We start from the raw sequence: 21124 nt of genomic DNA, 5'->3' as shown, positions 1-21124 counted from the left end.
CCTATCTTTTCATTAAAATGACACAAAAACACACATTAGTTAAAAAATAAATAATTTCCAGCAGATGCAGTTATTTGAAATGTGCGACCAACAGATGGCGCCTGCAGCCTAAAACACGCAGTTACTGTATTTCCTTATGACAAGGTTTGCTTTCAAACAAAAAAGTCCTCTTTATGTATGGAAAATAATAAAAACAAACAAATAAATGCAATTTAAATTATATTGAATACATGTCAACTCTTTGAATATTTAAAACGTTTTCTCTTCCTTACATTTGATCAACAAATGAAACAAACTGGTTTAATAAAAATCCTAAAAGGGCAGATTCCAGAGGTTTAGATAAATATAAAAATGATACAAGTAATAAAAATTATCATTATTTTAAAATTTAAAATCAATAATAATAATAATAATAATGTTAATGGCTATCATTATCATTATTTAATTAATTTAAAAGGTAAGTTTAGCATATTTTCAGCAACAAGGAAATTCAAAGTGCTTTACATGCGTTAGAGGAAATACAAACAAAATAACCAAAGTTAAATAATTCAAAAATTGCGTTAAAATACTTTTGATCACATCAGTTTTCCATCTCGTTGGCTCTTTAAATCCCACGTATGACGAAAACAAGATGAGCATACAGGCGGATGCTTTTCATTGGATAGTTGAAGCGTGACCGGCATGTGATTGGCTGGGTTAAGTGCCACTCTGCGCTCCGCTCCTCGTAGCCCCGCCCCCTTCTCCGTTTGGCCAGAACTAGGATTTTCGCGAAAACATCGACCGCAGATTGCGCAGCAGAGCAGAGCAGCCACACCACGGGAATGGATCCAGCTGCGTGACAGCTCCGTGGATGGCGTGTTTGAAGTTGTTTTAGCGATGTTTGGCTATGAAGACAATCATTAGAGGCATTGAGAAGATTGTTTCACGACGATGTCACTCATTTAACGTCCAAAAAGGGCCGAAGAAGTGGACTCCCTCCGCTTCCCCCGCTCCTTCGCTTCGGTGCAGCCGTTACGGCCGATGGAGGCTGACGGGACCTTTGCAGCGAGCTGGAGGCCCGGAGCGTCACCTGTGAAGCGTCGTCACTTCGCTGCGAGACGCGTTTGACAGACTAAAAACCCGCACTGACTGCGTGTTTCCCCCAACGGCTGATTGTACAACTTTTCCAGGAGGGGGAGAAAAAGTTAGCAGCTCGACGTTAGCTGCACGAGCCCGACCCCCGCGCGCACGATGACTGATTTGACTTAACGGAGCGGTTACTGACCGCATCACGTCACGCAGGACAGGTGAACCCACGCGCGGTTACCCCCTGTTGATGGACTTCACGCATTCTTCTTCGGTTGAGTCAGTTTTTACCCGAATTTCCCTGCCTGCCTTGGAGGACTGGATCCTCAAACAGGGACTGGTTGTTTTATTTTAAATTTTTTCCTCTTAAAAACTTTCTTCTTTACCGACCATCATGTCACTGAAAGAAAACGTCTGTCGGAAATTTCAAGCCAACATTTTCAACAAAAGTAAATGTCAAAACTGCTTCAAACCCAGAGAGTCACATCTGCTGAACGATGAGGACTTAAATCAGGTATTATTTATGTCAATTAATCTAATATTAATGATGTTTTATGATTGTTTATCATAGACTACTAAATGCAAAGGTGAAGCTAATTGGAGATAATTAGTTAATAGCCTAAGGGAATGTGTTTAATGACCTTCATTCATATGCGGTTGAATCAGAATACAACACAAAGCCGGCCTGAGGCATAAGCAAACAAGGGAACATTTCTGTAAAATTTCCTAACATTTTCTGAATAGCAAATGAAAGAATTTCTGGTTAAGTATTGAAAGAGTTGACATTTGTATTATTTGTAGTAAAAGTGACTTCTGTCATTTTATCTTAAAGTGGATTTATAGAACTGATAGTTGAGATGCTAGTTAGCAATTTATTTATGTTGATTTGGTGAAATAAAGTGAACCACTGGTACTTGCGAATACTTGAGACCCATAAAAAAGAAAATTGCTCATAACTGATTATTTTAGTAACTCAAACACCAAATTTACCTTAATATGCACTGACCAAGTGCACCAGTGTTGGTTATGGAGTACCACAAGGTTTCTTGCTTAGACTACTTCTTTTTTCTATAAATTTTCTCTTGAGTGAAGTATTACTCAGCAGATGATTGGTGATAAGTCCCTCCTCCCCGCCTCTTATTCAAATTGATAGCTGGAATACTAGTTGGCAATTAACACATAAATGTAAATGATTAAGCTGGCACAATTTATTATTTATGTTGCTGTGGCGAATGCAGTGGACCCCGGTATTCACGAATACTTGAGACCGCCTCAAAAAAAAGTTTTTAACTGGCTATTTTAGTAACTCAACTCCAAATATACCTTAATATGCATTGATACAGACAAAGGAAACAAAGAAGCTAGCATCTACAGTCTTCCTTATATCCGCTTTTGGTGTTGCAGCTAAATAGCACTAAGGAAAATAAATGGCTGCTTTGCAAATGCCATCCAATAGTGTGTCAACTGGAATTACGCCCAAGTATTCCAGCAGCATTTTCTTGGGAATATTTTAGATATAATCTGTGAAAAATCTGTGAATTTTTACAGAACAAACTGTAGAAACTGAGTAGGTGGGGTTTCACTAAAAAATAGTTGTTCAAAGTGGGGAAAAAATCTTTGAATGCAGGTCATAATAGATGATTGTATTATATTTGTTCATATTTATCTGACAGATTCCAGTTTGTTTATGTTGCTGATAGTAATTTTCTGGGTACCATTGTTGGTTATGGAGTACCACAAGGTTCCCTGCTTAGACCACTTCTTTTTTCTATAAACTCTCACTTGATTAAAGTATTACTCAGCGGATGATTGGTGATAAATTGATCCCCAAATTGATCAAATTCTTCCCAAATACCTATGCGTGATGTATAGTAATCCTTTCCCCTTATTGTTTATTATCTACACCCAAATAAACAATGAGGATGGGATTCCACAGAGATAAACTCAGGTTCATTTTATTGTGTAACTGGAGCAGAAAGTTGACTAAAACAAAAGCTCAGAACGCATCAGAGCATGTTGAACATCTGATATGTTTAGTCATCAGTTTAGACAAGATGTTTATAAAGTTGATACATTGGTGACTAACTAAGACTCATCATCAGTTTCCAGGTGTTTGGCTCGGCCAACCTGCATGGAAAAAAGAAAAAAAATCTCTGTAAAATAGAAAGTTTTTTTGTTCAACTCAATAACCAGAATATATATAGTTTCTTTTTATGAAATAATATTTAACCACTGACTATCAGCTCCAAACAGGGCGAGTGTTGGTTGCAATTCAGTGTTTGGCTTTTATGCCAACTGGCAAATATTTTGCATTATAAAGTATTTTTTCATTGTTATTTCTGCCACAATAGTCAATTAATTGCATGCTAGATTAAAACAAGATCAATAATTTTTATTTGCATGATTTATTGTTTTTCTTTTTTTTGTCTTTCTACCAAAAGCTGGATGATAAAAATTTTCAGTCTGGTGCTTTGGTCTTAACTGGCCATTTTAAAACAGTTTAGTTTACAGAAACTTAGTAATTCATTTTATTTATTGTTTCTGTTTGTTTATTTTGGATATTTAAAATGTCTTCCACTTCTAGTGTCAAATGTTCTTTAGAATTTAAAGTTTATTGATCTTTGAGAATATTTTCTTGCATTATTAGGCCATTATTTCTGTTATATTACTTGAAAATGGCCTCAAAACAACAATATTATTGGTTATCACAATTTCTGGGATAATTTATCGTCTCGCCAAATTTATCTTGACAGACCTTCTCATTGTTTTTAGTTTTTATTAAATGTGAATAAAAAGATAGATTTTTGTTTCACAAACACCATAAATTCCTGTTAATTTAATTAATTCTGTTTATTTTCTTACTGATACTGTTAGATAAGAAAAATAAGTTTTCTGCCCATATTTTTAGAATAATCTCCTGTTTTAGTTTTATTTCTGATCTTGACCAGAACAGATTAAAGTTGCTCCGTTTAACTGCTGAAGGGGAACAAATGACCTACATTGATCTCAGTTTTGTCTCTGTTCTGTCAGGTCATGTGAGGAGAAATGTTTTCCTGGGCTCATTTCAGATTTCTCCCATTTTGTTGACTTTATTATTGAAACATGAGGTTTTTTCTATCATTGTGGGTCAAATTCCTGGCTGTCAAAAGTTAAGATTACGACTAATTTGTTTGCAATCGTTCAGAAGAGGAATGTGTTTGTAATGAAAGTGAAAGGATTTTGTTTCAGATTATACTCGGCTTTTTACAATCTAAGCTGTAATCACAACCTCAAATTGGAAGATGCCATGTTATAAACCTCAACTGGATTACGTAAGGGAGGATAGTTAAACTCTGTAGGTATCTGGATGATTTTAGCATAAACTTTAATTGCTCTTCTGTGTACAAAGCAATGAGGAAGTTAGTTCATGATTTATTTTTTTAGTTTTTATTTTTTGGCTCCACAAAAAGTGCTGACTGCTACTGTTGTGATCCCAGTTTCACTACAAAAACACAAAATCCTACCAAGTATTTTAGGTCTAGTTTCTTAGTACTCCTGAAATATGATAAACTAACTGACAAATAACTTTTCATCAGGATATAAGAGCTTGTTTTAAGTAACTAATTCCTTAATATTAATGAAAAAGTTCCAGTTTCATGTCCATATTATTTCAATTATAACATGGTAAAAATGTTTTGTCATAATTGAAATAATCTGCCAGTGGAATTAGAACTTGGTTGCTAGGTTACGGACTGGGCTTGGCTGGGGTTGCTAGGTAACGGCGCCAGTGGAACTAAAACTATTTCACCAATATTAAGGAATTATTCACTTAAAACAAGCTCCTATATCTTTCTGAAAGTTACTTGTAAGTTAGTTTTGTCTTATTTTAAGTGTATTAAAATATTTGCACTAGAAACTAGACCAAAAATACTTAGTAAAATTTTGTGTTTTTGCAGTGAATCTACAATTACAGAAACTATCCAAGGACCTGCAGCAAAAAAAAAAAAAAAAAAAAATCTTACAAAGTATTTATGGTCTGTTTTGTAGTGCAGTAGAAGAAATAAGGCAAAACTAACTTAAAAGTAGCTTTTCAGCAAGATGTCCAAACTTGTATTAAGTCGTCAATTCCTTGATATTGATGAAAAAGTTTTCGTTCAACTGTCAGATTATTTATCTTAACATTACATCTTACCCATCTGCTAAGTAGAAAAATCTGCCAATGGAACCAGTATTTTTCATCAATATTAAGATTATTTACTTAAAATTAGCTCATATTTCTTGCTAAAAAGTTGCTTATCTGTTACTTTTGTCTCATTTCAAGTGTACCCAGATATTTGCACTAGAAACCAGACCAAAAACACTTGGTAAGACGTTTTGTTTTTGCAGTGTTTGCTTCTGTCAGTTCTCCCAAAGATTTCTGCTGCTTTTCTCTCCAGCTTGTGATCTGCAGTTTTTTTTTTTTTTCGCCTCTCATTTCCTCCAGCCGCCCACCCGCCTGCCGGGCCGCCCACCGACATGATCACAGGGAGAAATCACGCGTTTGGCTCTTTTTACTTATTTTTTTCTTTGTGAGGTAGCATGGTGCTCTGGAGGGAAGCCAGCTCAACTCCAGGCATTTAGTGACTAATGCTAGAAAATGAAACGCGTGGTAAAATGTTCTGGAACCGGGTCAGAGTGCCTCCAAAGCTTTCCCATGCTCTCAATCTTTTCACCATTTCTAACATTTAGGTCTTTCACAATTACAAACAAACAATAATATTTTTGTATTCAAACGTTTTCCAAATAATATGTCGATAATGCAATAAAAATGCAAAAATGTACATTTTGTAAAGAACACTTAACACTGTATATTTGTATACACGGTTTTAATTATTGTTGATGTGTTTTTTATTTTGGATATTTAACATGTTTTCCAGTTAAATATCCTTTAGAAATTGACGTTTTTTTTATCTTTGAGTTCGTATACTTGCATCAATATGCCATTACCATCATATTAGTTAAAAATTGTTTCAAAATAACAATAATATCAATAATTTCTGGGGTAATTACCGTCCAGTAAATTTTGTTGATGTTACAGGCCTAAAAACTGCCAGTTTATCACTCAGAATCCTTGTTTTTAATTTTTTGTGGTTTTGCTTCCATATCCCACCAGGCCAAACCCATTTATGGAGGATGGTTGCTACTGGCACCAGAGGGAACAAACTTCGACAACCCCTTACACCGATCTAGAGTAAGTTTTTCTGGTTCACTTCATATCCATGTTAGCTGAGTTTCAACAAATCACAGCGAAATGAGGAAAATGAAAAACTGTTTCACCTTTTCTGTTCTTTGTTGTACCTACAGTCAATGGTTCAGTTTACTGGAATGTGACTGGTTCCCATTAACAAACTGCAAAAACACAAAATCTTACCAAGTATTTTTGGTCTAGTTTTTATTGTAAATATCTCAGTTTGCTTGAAATAAAACAAAACTAGCTTACCTTTTGGCAAGATGTAGGAGTTAGTTTCAAATCAGTAATTCCTTAATATTGAAAATTTTTTACTTCCACTGGCAGATTATTTCAGTTAAACATGGAAAAAATGTCTTATTAGTGAAATAAAAAATAAGTGGAACTAGTACTTTTTATCAATATTATTATTTTTTTATACTTAAGACATGCTCCTATATTGTGGTGAAAAGTTACTTCTAAGTTAGTTTTGTCTTATTTTATGTGTGCTAAAGTATTTGCATTAGAAACCAGACCAAAAATACTTTGTAAGATTTTGTGTTTTTGCAGTGAATCTGCAGAATCTACCAAATGAACAGCAGCTACACTGCAAAAACACAAAATCCTACCAAATATTTTTGTTCTAGTTTCTAATGTTAGTATCTTAGTTCACTTGAAGTAAGACAAAGTAACTTACAAGTAATTTCTGTTTTAAGTCAATAATTCCTTAATATTGATGATCTTAAAACATGTGAAAAATGTCTGATAAGGGAAATAATCTTCCAGTGGAACTAGTACTTGTTTATGAATATTAAGGGATTATTGACTCAGTATCTTGATGAAAAGTTACTTGTAAGTTAGTTTTGTCTTATTACAAATGTACTAATATATTTGCATTGGAAACTCGACAAAAAATAATCTATAATATTTTGTGGTTTTACAGTGTTCCTGTGGGAGTTTGGCACTGTATCACAGAAATCCTTGTTGTGAGGCAATAATGAGTCGAATATTTGCATAATTTTGGGATTTCCACCTCCCTATCATCATGTTAATGGGAGCTTAACTTTATCAGCTCTCAGATTATGCTGCGGGTTCATCCCAAAATGAGCTGAGGGAGGGGAGGGCAGCATGTGGGGGAGGACCGAGTTCCCACAGCCACGCTGATGGTTTCCATGTGTGTTTTGGGAAAAGCACCCCTTGATCTCCTGTCATCAGTCTGCTGCTGCCACTTTGACATCATCCCTGATACGTTCTGCCTCTCCTTGCAGTCCTGTTCTTACTTCTGGGCTGTAATTGGCTGCTTCTACGTAGCGCTGATGTAAGCAGTCAGCTAATAACAGAGTAAAATGGCTGACGCGTTCAGTGACTAATATTTAGGAGTGTTTCAGCATAGCAGCCTGTTAGTCTGTGGTCGTATCGTGATCCTGAGCTTGAATATTTTAGATGACTCTGATCTTGAAATGATAACATTTGGTGTTTAGCATTGTAGCAAGTAGCACTGCTGCCTTGCAGAAAGAAGGTCATGAGTTTGAATCCTGCTTCCAAAGACACGACTGTTAGGTTAATTTGGTCAATCTAAATTGGTGTTATGTATGAGTATGTGTTTCTGTGTTGGGTATGGAGGACCAAAAGTGACAAAATTAAAAATGAAAGTGGAAATGTATAAATGGCTCAACAATTGGCCTGCCGCCATAAGCAATAAATTAATCTCATGAAAAAGTAAAACGAGCTTTTGCGAGCTCAATAATTTCCATCTGATTGAACGTTTTTCTCAAGTCTAGTAAAAGTTTATTGATATAGCGCATTTATAACAACCTCAGCTGACCAAAGTGTTTCGCAACAATCGCAACATCTCAGGTAGATAAATAATAAAACAAAAAATAAAATAAGTTTTGTAAAAATGACATAATTATAAAATTAGCAGAAGATACCAAGAATGAAAACATGAATAAAAAACAAGACGTACTTAATTTCAGCTGCAGCGATTCCCCAAAAACTCAAATCAGTGAAGTACTAATATCCCCACCAATCTTCAGTCTGGTGTTTTGGTATCAACAGCCCTTATTTTGAAGGACAATTTTGTTTCCAGAGACTTCATAATTAATTTTATTTGTTGTTTTTGTTATTGGTGTTAAAAGTTAGTTTGAATTGAAAGTTTATTGATCTATGAAAATGTGTTCTTGCATTATTGTTCCACTATTATTATTATATTGATTGAAAATGGTCTCCAAATAATATTATTGTGTATCGCAATAACTTCTGGGACAATTTATCATCCAGCCAAGTTTATCATGACAGGTCTAGTCACTAAATAATTAGACACACTTAAAATCCACAAATTAATTGAAAAATGAGGACTTTATCTTATGTTTTATTTTATTTTATGTATAAATGGATAGTGGATAATATCACTCGTTGACAGGGGTCTACACCGAAGAGTGTTGTCCTAATTCTTAGTGTTTTTCACCAGCAAATTTCTCACTTCTTTTCTGATTTCTGCTAAACTCAACACAAAGAACATGAAAGAATTTCCTTATTGGTCCCTTTAGATTGGAAAAGTGGAAGTTTTCAGTTTTTGTAGGTTTCATTTACAAGAAAAAAAACGGATTTGTCATTACTTTTTCGCCCAATCGGAGCCAGCCGGTCGAGTAAAAACTGATTGGTGCGTCACTGAACCTGGTCGGCCCACAGACATTACTGGAGATGTTCTTTGTTTGAGTGGAAGGAAATAAATGTTAAACTGGATGATCTGGAGCAGATGATGCTTGTTGATGAAATGTTGCTCAGCTTGATTGGAAGCCTTGTTTCGCTCCAGGTTTAGAAAACGTGCCAACAAACTCTTCAATGATGAAGATAATTAATTAATCATTATTTATAAGCTGAGGATCAAAATATCAAATGGAAAACAGTCCCAGGCTTAAAAACAACTTAAACTTGTTAAATTCAATTTAAAAAGTACTTTATTAACCCCGGAGGGAAGTTAAATCACGTTACACAACTTTCTTCAAACAGTTGTATTTGTTTCCTGACAGAAATGGCAGAGAAGATTCTTCATCCTTTACGAGCATGGGCTGCTTCGCTACGCTTTGGACGAAATGGTGAGTGAAAACTTTTTTTTCAGTCTGGTTTTACTGGCTGGAGCTAATATTTAAAACATGACTGGCCTCGGCTGTCTGCAGGAGGAATGCTTTGGTGTCCCAACAACAAGCAAAGCAAACAAAGAACAATATCTTCCTGGCTTTAACAGGAAGCTAACTAGCAGAGCGTCGGGAGGAATGAAGTGACACCACATGGTGTTCATACTAGAAGCAGTCATGTGCTGGCCAGATTGTTTGTTCTGTGGTTAACACACTCTGCACACACATTGTGCAAGAATCCTGCAGTGACTACCTATTTGGAGAGAAAATGTTCCTCTCTGTTTATAAAAAAGCTCCTTATCTTTGAATGTTCTGTGCTATTTTGAAGCCTGTAAAATAAGTGCTGGTTGTGGGTTTCATGTGTAACGTTTCCATTACAATGGGAACTGTTAGTTCTGTGCTTTGCAGAGTATTGATTGACCTAAACTGGTGCTCAGCTTGTTTTTCCTCAGCGTGGAACGGACTTTAAAATCAGGTTAAAGCAGCTGCATAAAATGGTTTCCCGCTGAAATAAAAGCTCAGTTTCTATTTTTATTACTCGCTTGTTTTTTGTATTATCCTTAAATTAATGAAGTAGCCTGTAAATTATCCTATTACTACTGCGGTGGTCTTGGTGTTTTCATCATCTTGGAGGCATGAAGTTGTTTTTGTGAGACGAAGGTTGATGACGAGAGGAAAAAAGGAGGTGTCAGTCTTCATCCTTTCATCTGCTTTCTGAATAGATCATGAAACGGAGAGGAGGAAATATCAAGTGGCACTAAAAATAGAGCTTTGGTTCTTACATGAGGTGCTTTAGAATAATTGGTTTATGTTAAAGAAACACCTGCCTAAACCTGCATAAAACAATGAATCAATTATTGTTAAGATTTCAACTAACAATTATTCTGAAGATTAATCGGTTAATCGGACGCACATTTTTTATTTAACCACCTATGCATTTTTATACAATATTTAAAATACATTAAAAGATGTAAATAAAATTTCACATAAAATAAAAATTTTATTGCCTAAAATGCAGCAGCGAAGCATTCCTTTAGTGAATAATTGATCATTTGTGTGATACTTGGATTCTTTTAGCAACTTGTGAAGAGCTTATGTCAGGGGTGTCCAAACTTTTTGCAAAGAGGGCCAGATTTGATAAAGTCAAGATGCCTGGGGGCCAATAGTTTGTTCGGACATTTTTTAACTACAAAAGTTTCATGCAAATACACACTGTTATAAAATAATTTTCATTGTCACAATTATCTTTATTTTTCAAATGACAAAATAACCAAATATAAGCCACTCGGGCAACTCTAAAAACAGAAATTCTGCTTTTCTTTCATATCTGGAGAGTCAGATAACATTGAACACACTGTATAAAATACCTTAAATTTACATGAGTTTAAAAATATCTTTGCCTCAAGAACATTTTAAACAGGAGTTATAAGTAATGCAAAGTTATTATTAAATTTTAAAACAAGTGAATTTTGCTCGTCATTTACAATATCTTTCAGAAAGTAATAATTTGTATCACATCTACAGGTTCATAACCAAATCTTACTCAAGAGTTTAATAAAAATAAGTGCCATAAATCCAGGTGCATAAATGTTCTTTGGCTTTTCACTGCTGATAGTGACAGACGTTGCCGTTCAAAATACTCAGTTTCATGTCCTCAACTCTCAGAGCCACACTGTTACTGCCAGGCAAACATTTTTCTCAAATTCTTGCTTCTTCTCAGGGCAAAATGTTCTCCACCATTTTCATAACACAGTTTTGATAAATGTACCTTCAGTAGAAGGTTTGCCATGTTTAGCTATTAACATTAACTTCGTAGCTTTGGTGGTATTTTCTTTTGACTCAGGCCCAAAGAAATCGCTGTTGTGATGCCAGGGCAGCTTGGAGTTGCTTCAGTTTTTCAGCACGGTCACTTCCTGTTAGCTTGTTGTATGTGTTAGCATGTTTAGTCTGGTAGTGTCTCTTTACGTTGAAATCCTTAAACAAGGCAACCGTCTCATTACAAATTAGACAAGCACAATTGGCTTGATTTTCAGAAAAGAAGTATTATAATTCCCATCTCTCTTGAAAGCGGCGGCCCTCACTGTAAACTTGTTTTCTTTGCAGTGGCCATGGCAGAAATGAGTGGAGAGCGGTTCGCTGCACGGAGGCAGAGACTGATAGTATTAAAGTGGTGCTGCCACCATTTGGTGAAAGGAGGAATTACAGTTTCAAGTTTTATGATTTATTTATTCTGTTTGACAGTGGAGGCGGGCCATAAATAATACATTATAAGACCGAAGCTGCGGGCCGTATGAAATCTGACCGCGGGCCGTGATTGGCCCCCGGGCCGGACTTTGGACATGCCTGGCTTATGTCTTTCTGCTGTAGCAAACAGTGATTAGGACATTTTTTAGGAGTTGCAGGAGTTTGAGCCAAAATAAACAATTGATTAAATCTTAAATTAGTTTAGGGCTGAACAATTAATTGGATTAATGGTGGCTAATCGATTATTCAAATAATAATCAACTAATTTAGTGTGTTCTTTCAGCCATTGGTCTTTTTTAGTCTCCAGTTGATAATCAATTGATTACTAAATTAATTGATTAATCACGATTAATCATGATTAATCTGATTAATTGTTTCAGCCCTAAGCTATTTTAGGAATCATGAATTGGAATGTAAAGACTCTAAAAAAGGTCATTTGCTGACAGAACAACATCTTTTAATCAGTAATTGATCCAAATGTGTAGAAGTATATATATTTTACATTTCAAATAAAAAAGAGAAACCTTAAGCTTGCTACATACCTAAATAACCTGTAACCTATAATTACAGCCTCTACAACTGATTTGTCTTTGCTTTATAGCTAGCATGCGCCATATTGTTTTCAACATTATTAAATAATGAACTAGTTTAAGAAGATTACAAAGAAATCTTCTTAAACTAATTCTTGTGTTTAAAATAGAAAAATCTGCAGAATGTGCCAATTTTTTTTTAAATCCAATTAATCGTTAGAATAATCGATTCATAAAATAATCGCTATTCAAACCCTTCGGCTGTTGCTTTTTCTGCCAATATTCCCAGATTGACCTGTGTTATGTAACAGGATGTGGGAGATCCTTGGAGGGGAATTCACTGGAATAAACTAATCTGGAGGTCAGAATTGATGATTTGGGGTTTCCTACCTACAGTGAGCCTTGCTTCATGCTAAAACCAGCTAGCTCCTTAATAGGAAGAAAAATGGAGAATTGATATATAAATGTTATGCAGTCACTTTGCATCCCTCGCCAGTTTAAGCCTGAGTTTCTCTCTAAAGACACAAACATGTTGGGTCCATGTTGCCCAGGCAGCAGGCTTTGTCTCTTTGTTCGGCAGCAGTTGACCATGGTATGTGTAGCGCGGGGCGGATTGTGAAGAGCTCCAGCAGTCTCTGTCCTGACTGTAGCAATGCAAGACAAAACACAGAGAGAAAAACACAAATGTGTGGGCTACGGTTTCCTGTGGACTCCATTTATTTGGTGAGAAGTTCTCTCCACCGTCATTGTTGAGACAAACATCAGACGTGGCATCAAAACAAACGTGCAACCCAGGATTATACAGTCACAGTTTAGTCTAAATTGTGTATATGTTTCAGAGACGTCCTGTCAGAGGAGGCCATGTCAGCAACAGGTGTCAGAAATGATTAAATAGGTTTGTTATACAGGGAAATATCTTATTAACCGTCATGCAGAGGGTTAATAAGATAGATAATAACGGATAAGATAACAGGAGAAGAACAGTTCAAATTCTAGACACTATTCTAGAGACATTAACATGTTTCTGGAAAATAAACAAAGTTAGATTCTTGATAAAGCTGCACAGTTAACTTCAAAAACACAAAATCTAACAAAACACAAAAATGTGCCAATGGAACTAGAACCTTTTCATCAATATTAAGGAATTATTGACTCTAAACAAGCTCATATTTCTTGCTGAAAAGTTACTTGTAAGTTAGTTTAGTCTTATTTCAAGGGGGGCTAAGATATTTGCACTACAAACTGGATGAAAAATACTTGGTGGGCGCGCCGTGGTGGCGTAGCGGTTAGCGCGACCCGTATTTGGAGGCCTTGAGTCCTCGACGCGGCCGTCGCAGGTTCGACTCCCGGACCCGACGACATTTGCCGCATGTCTTCCCCCTCTCCTTCCCCGTTTCCTGTCAGCCTACTATCATATAAGAGACACTAGAGCCCACAAAAGACCCCCTGGAGGGGTAACAAAAAAAGAAAAATACTTGGCAACATTTTGTGTTTTGCAGTGTATAGGATTTCAGTCATCATTCATGTGTCAGTATCTGCAATTAGGCCAGTTACAGTAAGCAGTAAGTCAATTAATCCAGGCAATGCATCAGCATCAACATCAGTATTGAGGGATATTATTCAATCTTTAACATATCGATATCGGCCAGATAAATAAAACGTAGCCGATATTAACAGTCGATATTTATTTCCATCTTGTTGCTGTCTGTCTTTATTTATTTATTTTTTGCCAAATTTGCCAAAAGAGCAATATTAATATTGGATTAGTATCCATTATTTTCATATCGGGGCATCCCAAGATAAATCACATGTTCTTGTGAGCCAAATTTGCAGTTGGGTGGCCACAACACAATCAGCCCAGGGGCCACAAATACACTTTGGACACCCCTGCTCTAACTCTACATTTCCTTTTATTTGACAAAAAACGTGTTTGGGACTTTTTCTGCAAACCGTCTCCATTTTGTTTACTTAATCTGCTCAGAACAAAGAAGAAGAAGTAGTATACCTTCCAAATAAAACCAGGCTACCTATTGAGTTGCGCTACCCAAAAGGCTTATTGAGGCTCTCCTCCGTCGCATTTGCCTTTAGACTGCATTGACTCCACTTGACGGCCTGCATCAGAGCTGCAGACCTTCCTGATTCACAGAGGACATAATGTTCTCATGACATTTCAGCTGCGGCCGTCTCATTCTCATTTAATCTAAGGTCAATTAATTTCCTGTGTTTACTGGAATTTAAATATCAGACCTCTACTCCCACAGCACTGTCCAAGAACAGACAAACTTCCTTCGGGTTCCCACATTCTTTTCACTTGAGACACGCAATCCTGCTGGCTTCCCGCTGAATCTCCCTGACAGGAGCATATACAGCCTCAGCCTGTTTGCCTGTGACTTCTAAGACCCTTTGAAATGCTGGAACATGTGTAAATACTCCCTCTGTACCCGAAAATTATACTCAAGTAAGAGTAAAACTACTTCAACATGTTTTTACTCAAGTAAAAGTAAAAAGTAGCCATCCAAGAAATTAAGGGTGAAAAAGTATTTGGTAAAAAGTCTGCTCAAATACTGAGCAGTCATCCAATTTTTAGCTATTTTTAGTATTTTTATTAATTATTATTTTCATCAACATAAAATGACTTTGCACATTAGCTATATTAAAAGAAAATCCTCTAGTTTTCCAATTGTTTTGGACTCGATTGAACATATTTATTCCCAGTTATAAGAACGGGATTTGGGTCACTTTCTTTCAAAATGTTTGCTGTATTTATCCAAGTTTAATAAATTAAGTAAAAGCTGATTTGAGTGCAGCAGTAAAACGTCTGTGGATAATCCTGGGTTTCATTATTATTAATACTTTGTCTTTCTTAACATTCTCCATTGAAACAAATTTGTTTAATTTTTGAACTGCGTTTGGTGGCCACCAAACAACAGTCCAAGGGCCACACATGGCCCCCGGGCCGCACGTTGGACACTCCTGGGTTAGAGCTGCTCCTCCAAGCTTTCCACCTGCTGACCCAGTGTGTTCACATTCCAGTTCAGACACCAGTTTGCCATTACAGGAGGATCTGTGCAGTAAAAGCTCCCTTGGAAAAATGTCAGCCCGGTTTTGTTCTTAGAGCTTCGACCCGTTTCTGATGCCATATTATCTGTGCTTTTCAGTTTTTGCTCCTGTTTCAGTGGCTGCGCTATCCCGGATGTGGCAGAGATAAAGTTCCTTATCTCCTGCTCATTGTTTGGATGTGTTTGTTATGCTAGTCAGATACTGCAGCTCTGTGGCTCAGATTGGACCGGGTTCTTACCGGAGTCAGAGGTGGACATAGTTTAACATTTTTACGTTTTTATGCTCATATGAATTTCAAAATCAGAATTTACTTCTACAATCTGCTTACACTCTGAGATCAAATGTGGACGGATTCATACATAAACTTCTCTTCACTTCCTGTTTCCTATTGGCTGAAAGTTTGTTCTGGAAAAAGCTGCAGTATGTAACTTTTAAAAAGAATGTTTTGTATATATTTATTAAACTGTCACCATGTACAGATATATAGTCTCTGAAAGTCAATCTCCTCCGCAGAAGAACTTTTTTTCTTTGTTTTTTTTTTTTTTTTTTACAGATTGTCTCATTACATAAACACAACATGGTGACAGTTTCAACAAATATTTAAAAACTACGTATTTTTCATAAATGTTACAGACTTTAATGCAGGGGTGTTCAAACCCTTCAAAATTGTGAAGTAAAATAAAACTAAAATCAAGCAAATAAAGTTTTCCTATTTTTTCTATTTATTTTTTGTAAAAAGAAAGGGATGTTGCACATTTGTTGTATTAAAAGGCATCTGGTTTTCAAATTATTTTCAGTTTGGTTGAAGAAATTTATTCTTAGTTATAAGAACAAAATTTGTCATTTGTAATTCTAGCTAACAGTTAACCAAGTTGACAGGGTGTCTGCGCATCCTTAAAAAGTCTTAAATCCGTGTTTCTAAAATTAAAGGCTTAAAATGTCTTAAAGTTATTTAAAAATGTAATCAAAGGTCTTCATTTTTGTTATGTTAAGACTAAATTTAAAATTGTATATTCTATGTAGTTAACTTTTCTATCAAACGCTCAGACATCATTCCAATCTGTGACATTAACTTGTTGAAGCTACCGCTAACTAGCTGCTAATATGCTAATGACTAGCTAGCTTTATTGGCAGTTTTCTGGACGACGTTCATCTTTAACACTGACTGATTTCTGTTGCTGCAAAGCTTGGCACTAATTCTATTTTATTTTGTACATTTCTGAGTATACACAGTGACACAGTCATAAATTTTATTACAATGGTCTTAAAAGGCCTTAAAATTAAGATGCTTAAAGCTGATTTGAGTGCAGCAAAGTCAGTTTCAGTAAAAGTCTCTGATTAAACACAGTTCTACTTGCTATTAAATCTTGGTTGTAAAAAGAGGAATACTTTTTCAACATTTTCCATTATGTCAATAAATTTACCCTGATTAAAAACATAAAGTTCAATAAGCAAATTTTATTTCATTTGGTAACTGCAGTTACCAAAAAAAAAAAAAATTAGTCTGAGTGCCACAAACAAGTCTTAAAATTTTGTCTTTTGTTAAGTTCAAATGATGAACAATAAACAATTTATTGCTGTGCAGAAAAGCAAAAGAAAGTAGTGGCCTCTCCGCTTCAATGGATGAGTAGAAAACGTCTCTGGAGATGCTTTCTAAGTAAACAACGGAAAATTTAGCCTGACTCAGCAAAACGTCAACTGCACAAAGTCCTGCTCCCCAAACTGTCTAATAATAAACAATAAGAACCTAAACTGATCATGATTAAAGCTTTTTAGTCTGGAAACTCTTCCTATGGTCTCATGCAGTGAAACACAGAGATGCTGCGTCTCTAAATGAAGAAAAATAATACTGAATTTTTCTGATGCTCTTCTGTTTCCGACCCTTTTATCTCTGCTTTCCATTCCGGATCTGTCCGGCCGATAAATCATTTGTGTTGGACGGAGCAGCCATTGCTGCTGTGTAATTTATTTTCCCTAAACCCTCCCTGGTCCATAAAGCCAAACGGGGCCTGACTGACCGGACCGGACCGGACCGGACCACTCGTTCTAATCGCTGACACACGGTTTCATTTAAAGCATCAGGCTGCAGGCAAACGGCAATAAAACAGCAGGGAACCGAGAAATGGCTACAACCTTTGCGGGGTCACAAAAAAGGTTCTTTATTTGTAAAAGTTTTAAAAATTTTCAGAACATCAAACTACTGCAGGGATCTGAAACCTTTAGAAGTGAAAGAAACATTTTGTTCTCTGTCCAAATAAATAAAACTTCTTAATAGTTGCAAATGTTACATAGCCTTTTGAAAAACGACTGCTTATAATGTTTATAAATATTTACAAAATTTGTTTAAAGAAGGATCATTTTAAATCAGTTTTTAGGTCTTAAAATAAAACTTTTCATTTTTGCAGACCAATGAAGAGATCATTCTTTTCTATGTGATGCTATTTGTTGAAAAATGGTTTATTTTATTCCCTGTTTAGTTTATTTACACACATAATGTCTGTACAGTGTGACCTCTTGAAATTGACGTTTACATTTTTGTTGGGGCTAAAAATTTTGCCTTATTAAGCCGATTCCTGATTTAAAATGATAAAAAGTAAACATTTAAAATAAAAAAAAACATTTCTATAGAATTAATTTTGCAATCAAATAGATGTATACATTTTCTCCTATAGGATGTTTTTTGTGGAAAATGTTTTTTATTTTGTTTGCTCTAAAGTTTATTTATTTATTCCTAAAATCTGCAAACTGTAACATGTTGAATTCAATGTCAGCATTTTTGCTTTTGGACAAAATTTTGCCTTATAATTCTGATATTTGAACCAATCACAACATTTTTAAAAAATGTTACAGGTTCTTTATTTAAAGTACAACATTTTTGCAGACAAATGGATGGATACATTTCCATTTCTTGGTAGTTGACTTTTGTGAAAAATGCTTTAAAATGCTTCATTTTATTTCCTCTGAAGTTTATTTTTACATTCTTAATATCTGTATACTATGACATCTTTTTATCAGCCAAGATTTTTTGTTTTGCATACAATTTTGCCTTATAAAGCTGATTTCTGACAAAGTTTTCAACCTAATAACTAAGAAAATATCACCTATTCTTTAAAAGTGGAAATTTACTGCAATTATCCAATCAAAAAGCTGAGAAATTGTTCAAACTTGCATTTGTTATTATATTTTTATTTAAAAGCTGCTGTAGCCTGATGCTGCTGGAAGACAAACTGACCACTTCTCCTCACTTTCTTCTTCTACTACTTTCCAATTTGCATCATTTGCTGTAATTTCAACTGTTTGTTTTCTCTGTGTTTTTCCTCTCAGTAGAGAGGAAGGTAGTTGGTGTTTGTAAACAGGCTCGTCATATCTGTCATAAATCTTGAAAACGGCATCAAAGTCCTGCTGAGTTCAGCGGTTTCAGCCTTTATGCAGAAAGACTTTAAGCTCTAACACCTCTGAGGACGAGATGGAAACATCCCGTCTCACTGCACGAGTTTTTATTCTAGGCGGGGTGATAATCCAGACTGATATGTCCAGGATTATCCAGATGAAATTCACTATTTGTGGACCTGGTTTCTGCCTGGAGGATTAAATACAAAGCCAAAGAAAGACAGACAGACAGAAAGCTCCAACATGAGCTGGAAGTCTGGATAACTTAGAATTATGGCTGAAACCATTAATCAACTTAATCGTGACTAACAGATTGTTGAAATAATTGTCAACTAATTTAATAATCGATTAATAGTTTAAAAATATCAATTTGCTGAAAAACCAACACACTTAAAGCAACAATTAACCCCAAACTGTTAAAGAAATGTAAACATTTTGCATTACATTTTTAGCTTCTCCTGGTTCAAATTCTGCAAGAAAAAACTCCTATTAAGCAACTTTTACTGTCCAGTTATGAGTCAGCAGATTAGCAGACATAAAAACCAAGTTAGCTGCAGATGGATCCTTTGAGCGTTCACTAAAGGAATGCTGCTACGACATTTCAGACATTTTTTGTTCTCAAAAAAGTGAATAGATTTTTTTGCTTATTTGCATGTTTTAATGTATTTCTAATGTTGTATAAATAAGTCTTGAGTAGCTAAATGAAAAATCTGCAGAATGCAACATTTTTTATCCAATTAATCTTTAGAACAATCCATTACTTGATTAATCATTAGTTGCAGTCCTGTGTAGAATAGGTTGCATTTTTACAGTTTTATCTCCTGTTGGTTTGGTCAAAGGGTTACAGGAAATGTTTTAAAGGCCATTTTTAAAATCATGAAGTAAATCTTCAACAATTTAGACAAAAATAAAAGTATTGAGACTATTTGAACCTGGATCTTTGAAGAGAAAGGTCTGTTTGTTTAGCGTTTGAATTTCAAAATCAACAATCTTGAGACACTCCTTTTCCATATAGTGAGACCACCCATTGCTAATATTTGTTCTGCAAATTAAAACCAGTTTTCTGTACATGCGAGGTCGGAAGAGGAGGAGACGTTCTTCGTCTAAAACTTCTAAATAATTCTAAATAACCTCCTGAATATCAGAGCTGTGGTGCTGCTGTCCTGGAGCCGAAATCCCATCAGATCACGAAACTCATCTTGGTCGCCAAAATTTAAACACGAGTCAAGAAGGCTTTCAGTCAAACATGCTTTAATCTTCTTACCGGGTCTCTGACCAAACGGCTGCCAGAGTTCACAAAAAGGACGTTGTTGTTTTTTTAATAGTACATCTAAATCCTGGTACGTTGTTTACGTTGCAGCTGGTCAAACGTTTTGGCATGATGGCCAGAAACGTCGAGCTGAAAGAACAGACTCTTTAGTATTTCTGTTTTCTATCATAATTTCATTTTTACCTTTAGCAGTCACTTTTCTCTAGGCAGTTGAACAATAAATTATTGTAGACTTAAAACATAAATATTTTGCAGGTTTGCCAGATAAAAAAAAAACGTATCCTTATTTTCTGAGGTGGATCATATTTTTCTCTATTTTTTTTCTTTTTGGCAACAAGAACAGCATATGGCTCACTCTTGTGTTAATTTGGCATGCTCAAGTCTGCATTTTAGTAAAATGATTGTTTTTACAAATAAATTAAATCAAATTAAAAGCACCTTATATTTTCCCTTTTAAGATCTTAAACTGTCTTTTGTGACAGGCTGCCCCCTAACATTGTTTTTAAATCTGTATCCACTGCCTGAACTTTTCCAATTCTTGCATAAATGAAGAGCAAAGTTGTTCCAAAAGCTTAAGTCTTGCTGGTTTTCTTAATTTATTCACTCATTTATTTTGTTTAGGAGTGTCACTTTTGTAAGAAAACATTTCAACCCTAACCCACTTTGAATATACTCCAAGAATAGGAATAACCTTCAGTTAAGTAATGTTGCCATTAAGCGAACAACAAAGTATTGTAGCTACCTGGTGCAGGCAGCTCTTTCTTCCTTTGAGGATTAACTTCAACAAACTCTGACAATTTCCCTTTGTGCAAATATTTTCTGATGGTTTTAAGCTTGTGAACAAATCCTCTGTGCTGCTTTGCTGTAATCTGTTTGAACTTTAGTTATTCCAGTAGAAAGAAAGAAGGTTTTAAACTTTATGAATTTCAAATTTGCATGGTAAACTATCACTACACATTTCTGTGAACGCACCATCTCCACTGTGAAGCAGGGAGGAGGCGGCATCATACTGTGGGGGATGCTTTAGTTCAGTCTGTATGGAGCTAAATATGTGGAAAATTTGTGGAATTTTTTTCTTCATGTAAAGAGGCTTTCCTGCCATTTCCTATGTTGAAGTCTTGAAAAACACATTGAATGGCTCCAAAGAGAACATGAAGTTGATTTTATTACTAATGTTTTAACTAACAGTTCCCTCCAATGTTATGTAACTTTCATGCCCTGTATAGCTTAAAGATTTGTTTTT

At 35.4% G+C, this 21124-nt stretch overlaps 1 protein-coding gene across 6 annotated transcripts in view; it reads left to right on the top strand.

Annotated features, from left to right (window-relative positions):
* Positions 1 to 730: 730 nt before the first annotated feature.
* Positions 731 to 21124, top strand: part of LOC102237473 (protein outspread-like) — a 61261-nt gene continuing 40867 nt past the window's right edge. For 3 of the 6 annotated variants that reach the window (XR_002753403.1, XM_023341280.1, XM_023341281.1), the window contains exons 1-3: positions 731 to 1579; positions 6197 to 6274; positions 9283 to 9348. Coding sequence is in view for 5 of the 6 variants with exons in the window: in XM_023341280.1 (XP_023197048.1) it covers positions 1460 to 1579; positions 6197 to 6274; positions 9283 to 9348 (264 nt within the window). In the remaining variant the exon portion in view is untranslated. The remainder of the gene's footprint in view (positions 1580 to 6196; positions 6275 to 9282; positions 9349 to 21124) is intronic. The other 3 variants (XM_023341283.1, XM_023341284.1, XM_023341282.1) reach the window with 1 other exon arrangement.

The sequence above is a fragment of the Xiphophorus maculatus genome, chromosome 10 (genome assembly GCF_002775205.1).
Source record: "Xiphophorus maculatus strain JP 163 A chromosome 10, X_maculatus-5.0-male, whole genome shotgun sequence".
NCBI classification, from domain to species: Eukaryota; Metazoa; Chordata; class Actinopteri; order Cyprinodontiformes; family Poeciliidae; genus Xiphophorus; species Xiphophorus maculatus.
The sequence above is the reverse complement of the archived record's forward strand: the minus strand, read 5'-3'. Positions and strand labels throughout refer to the sequence as shown.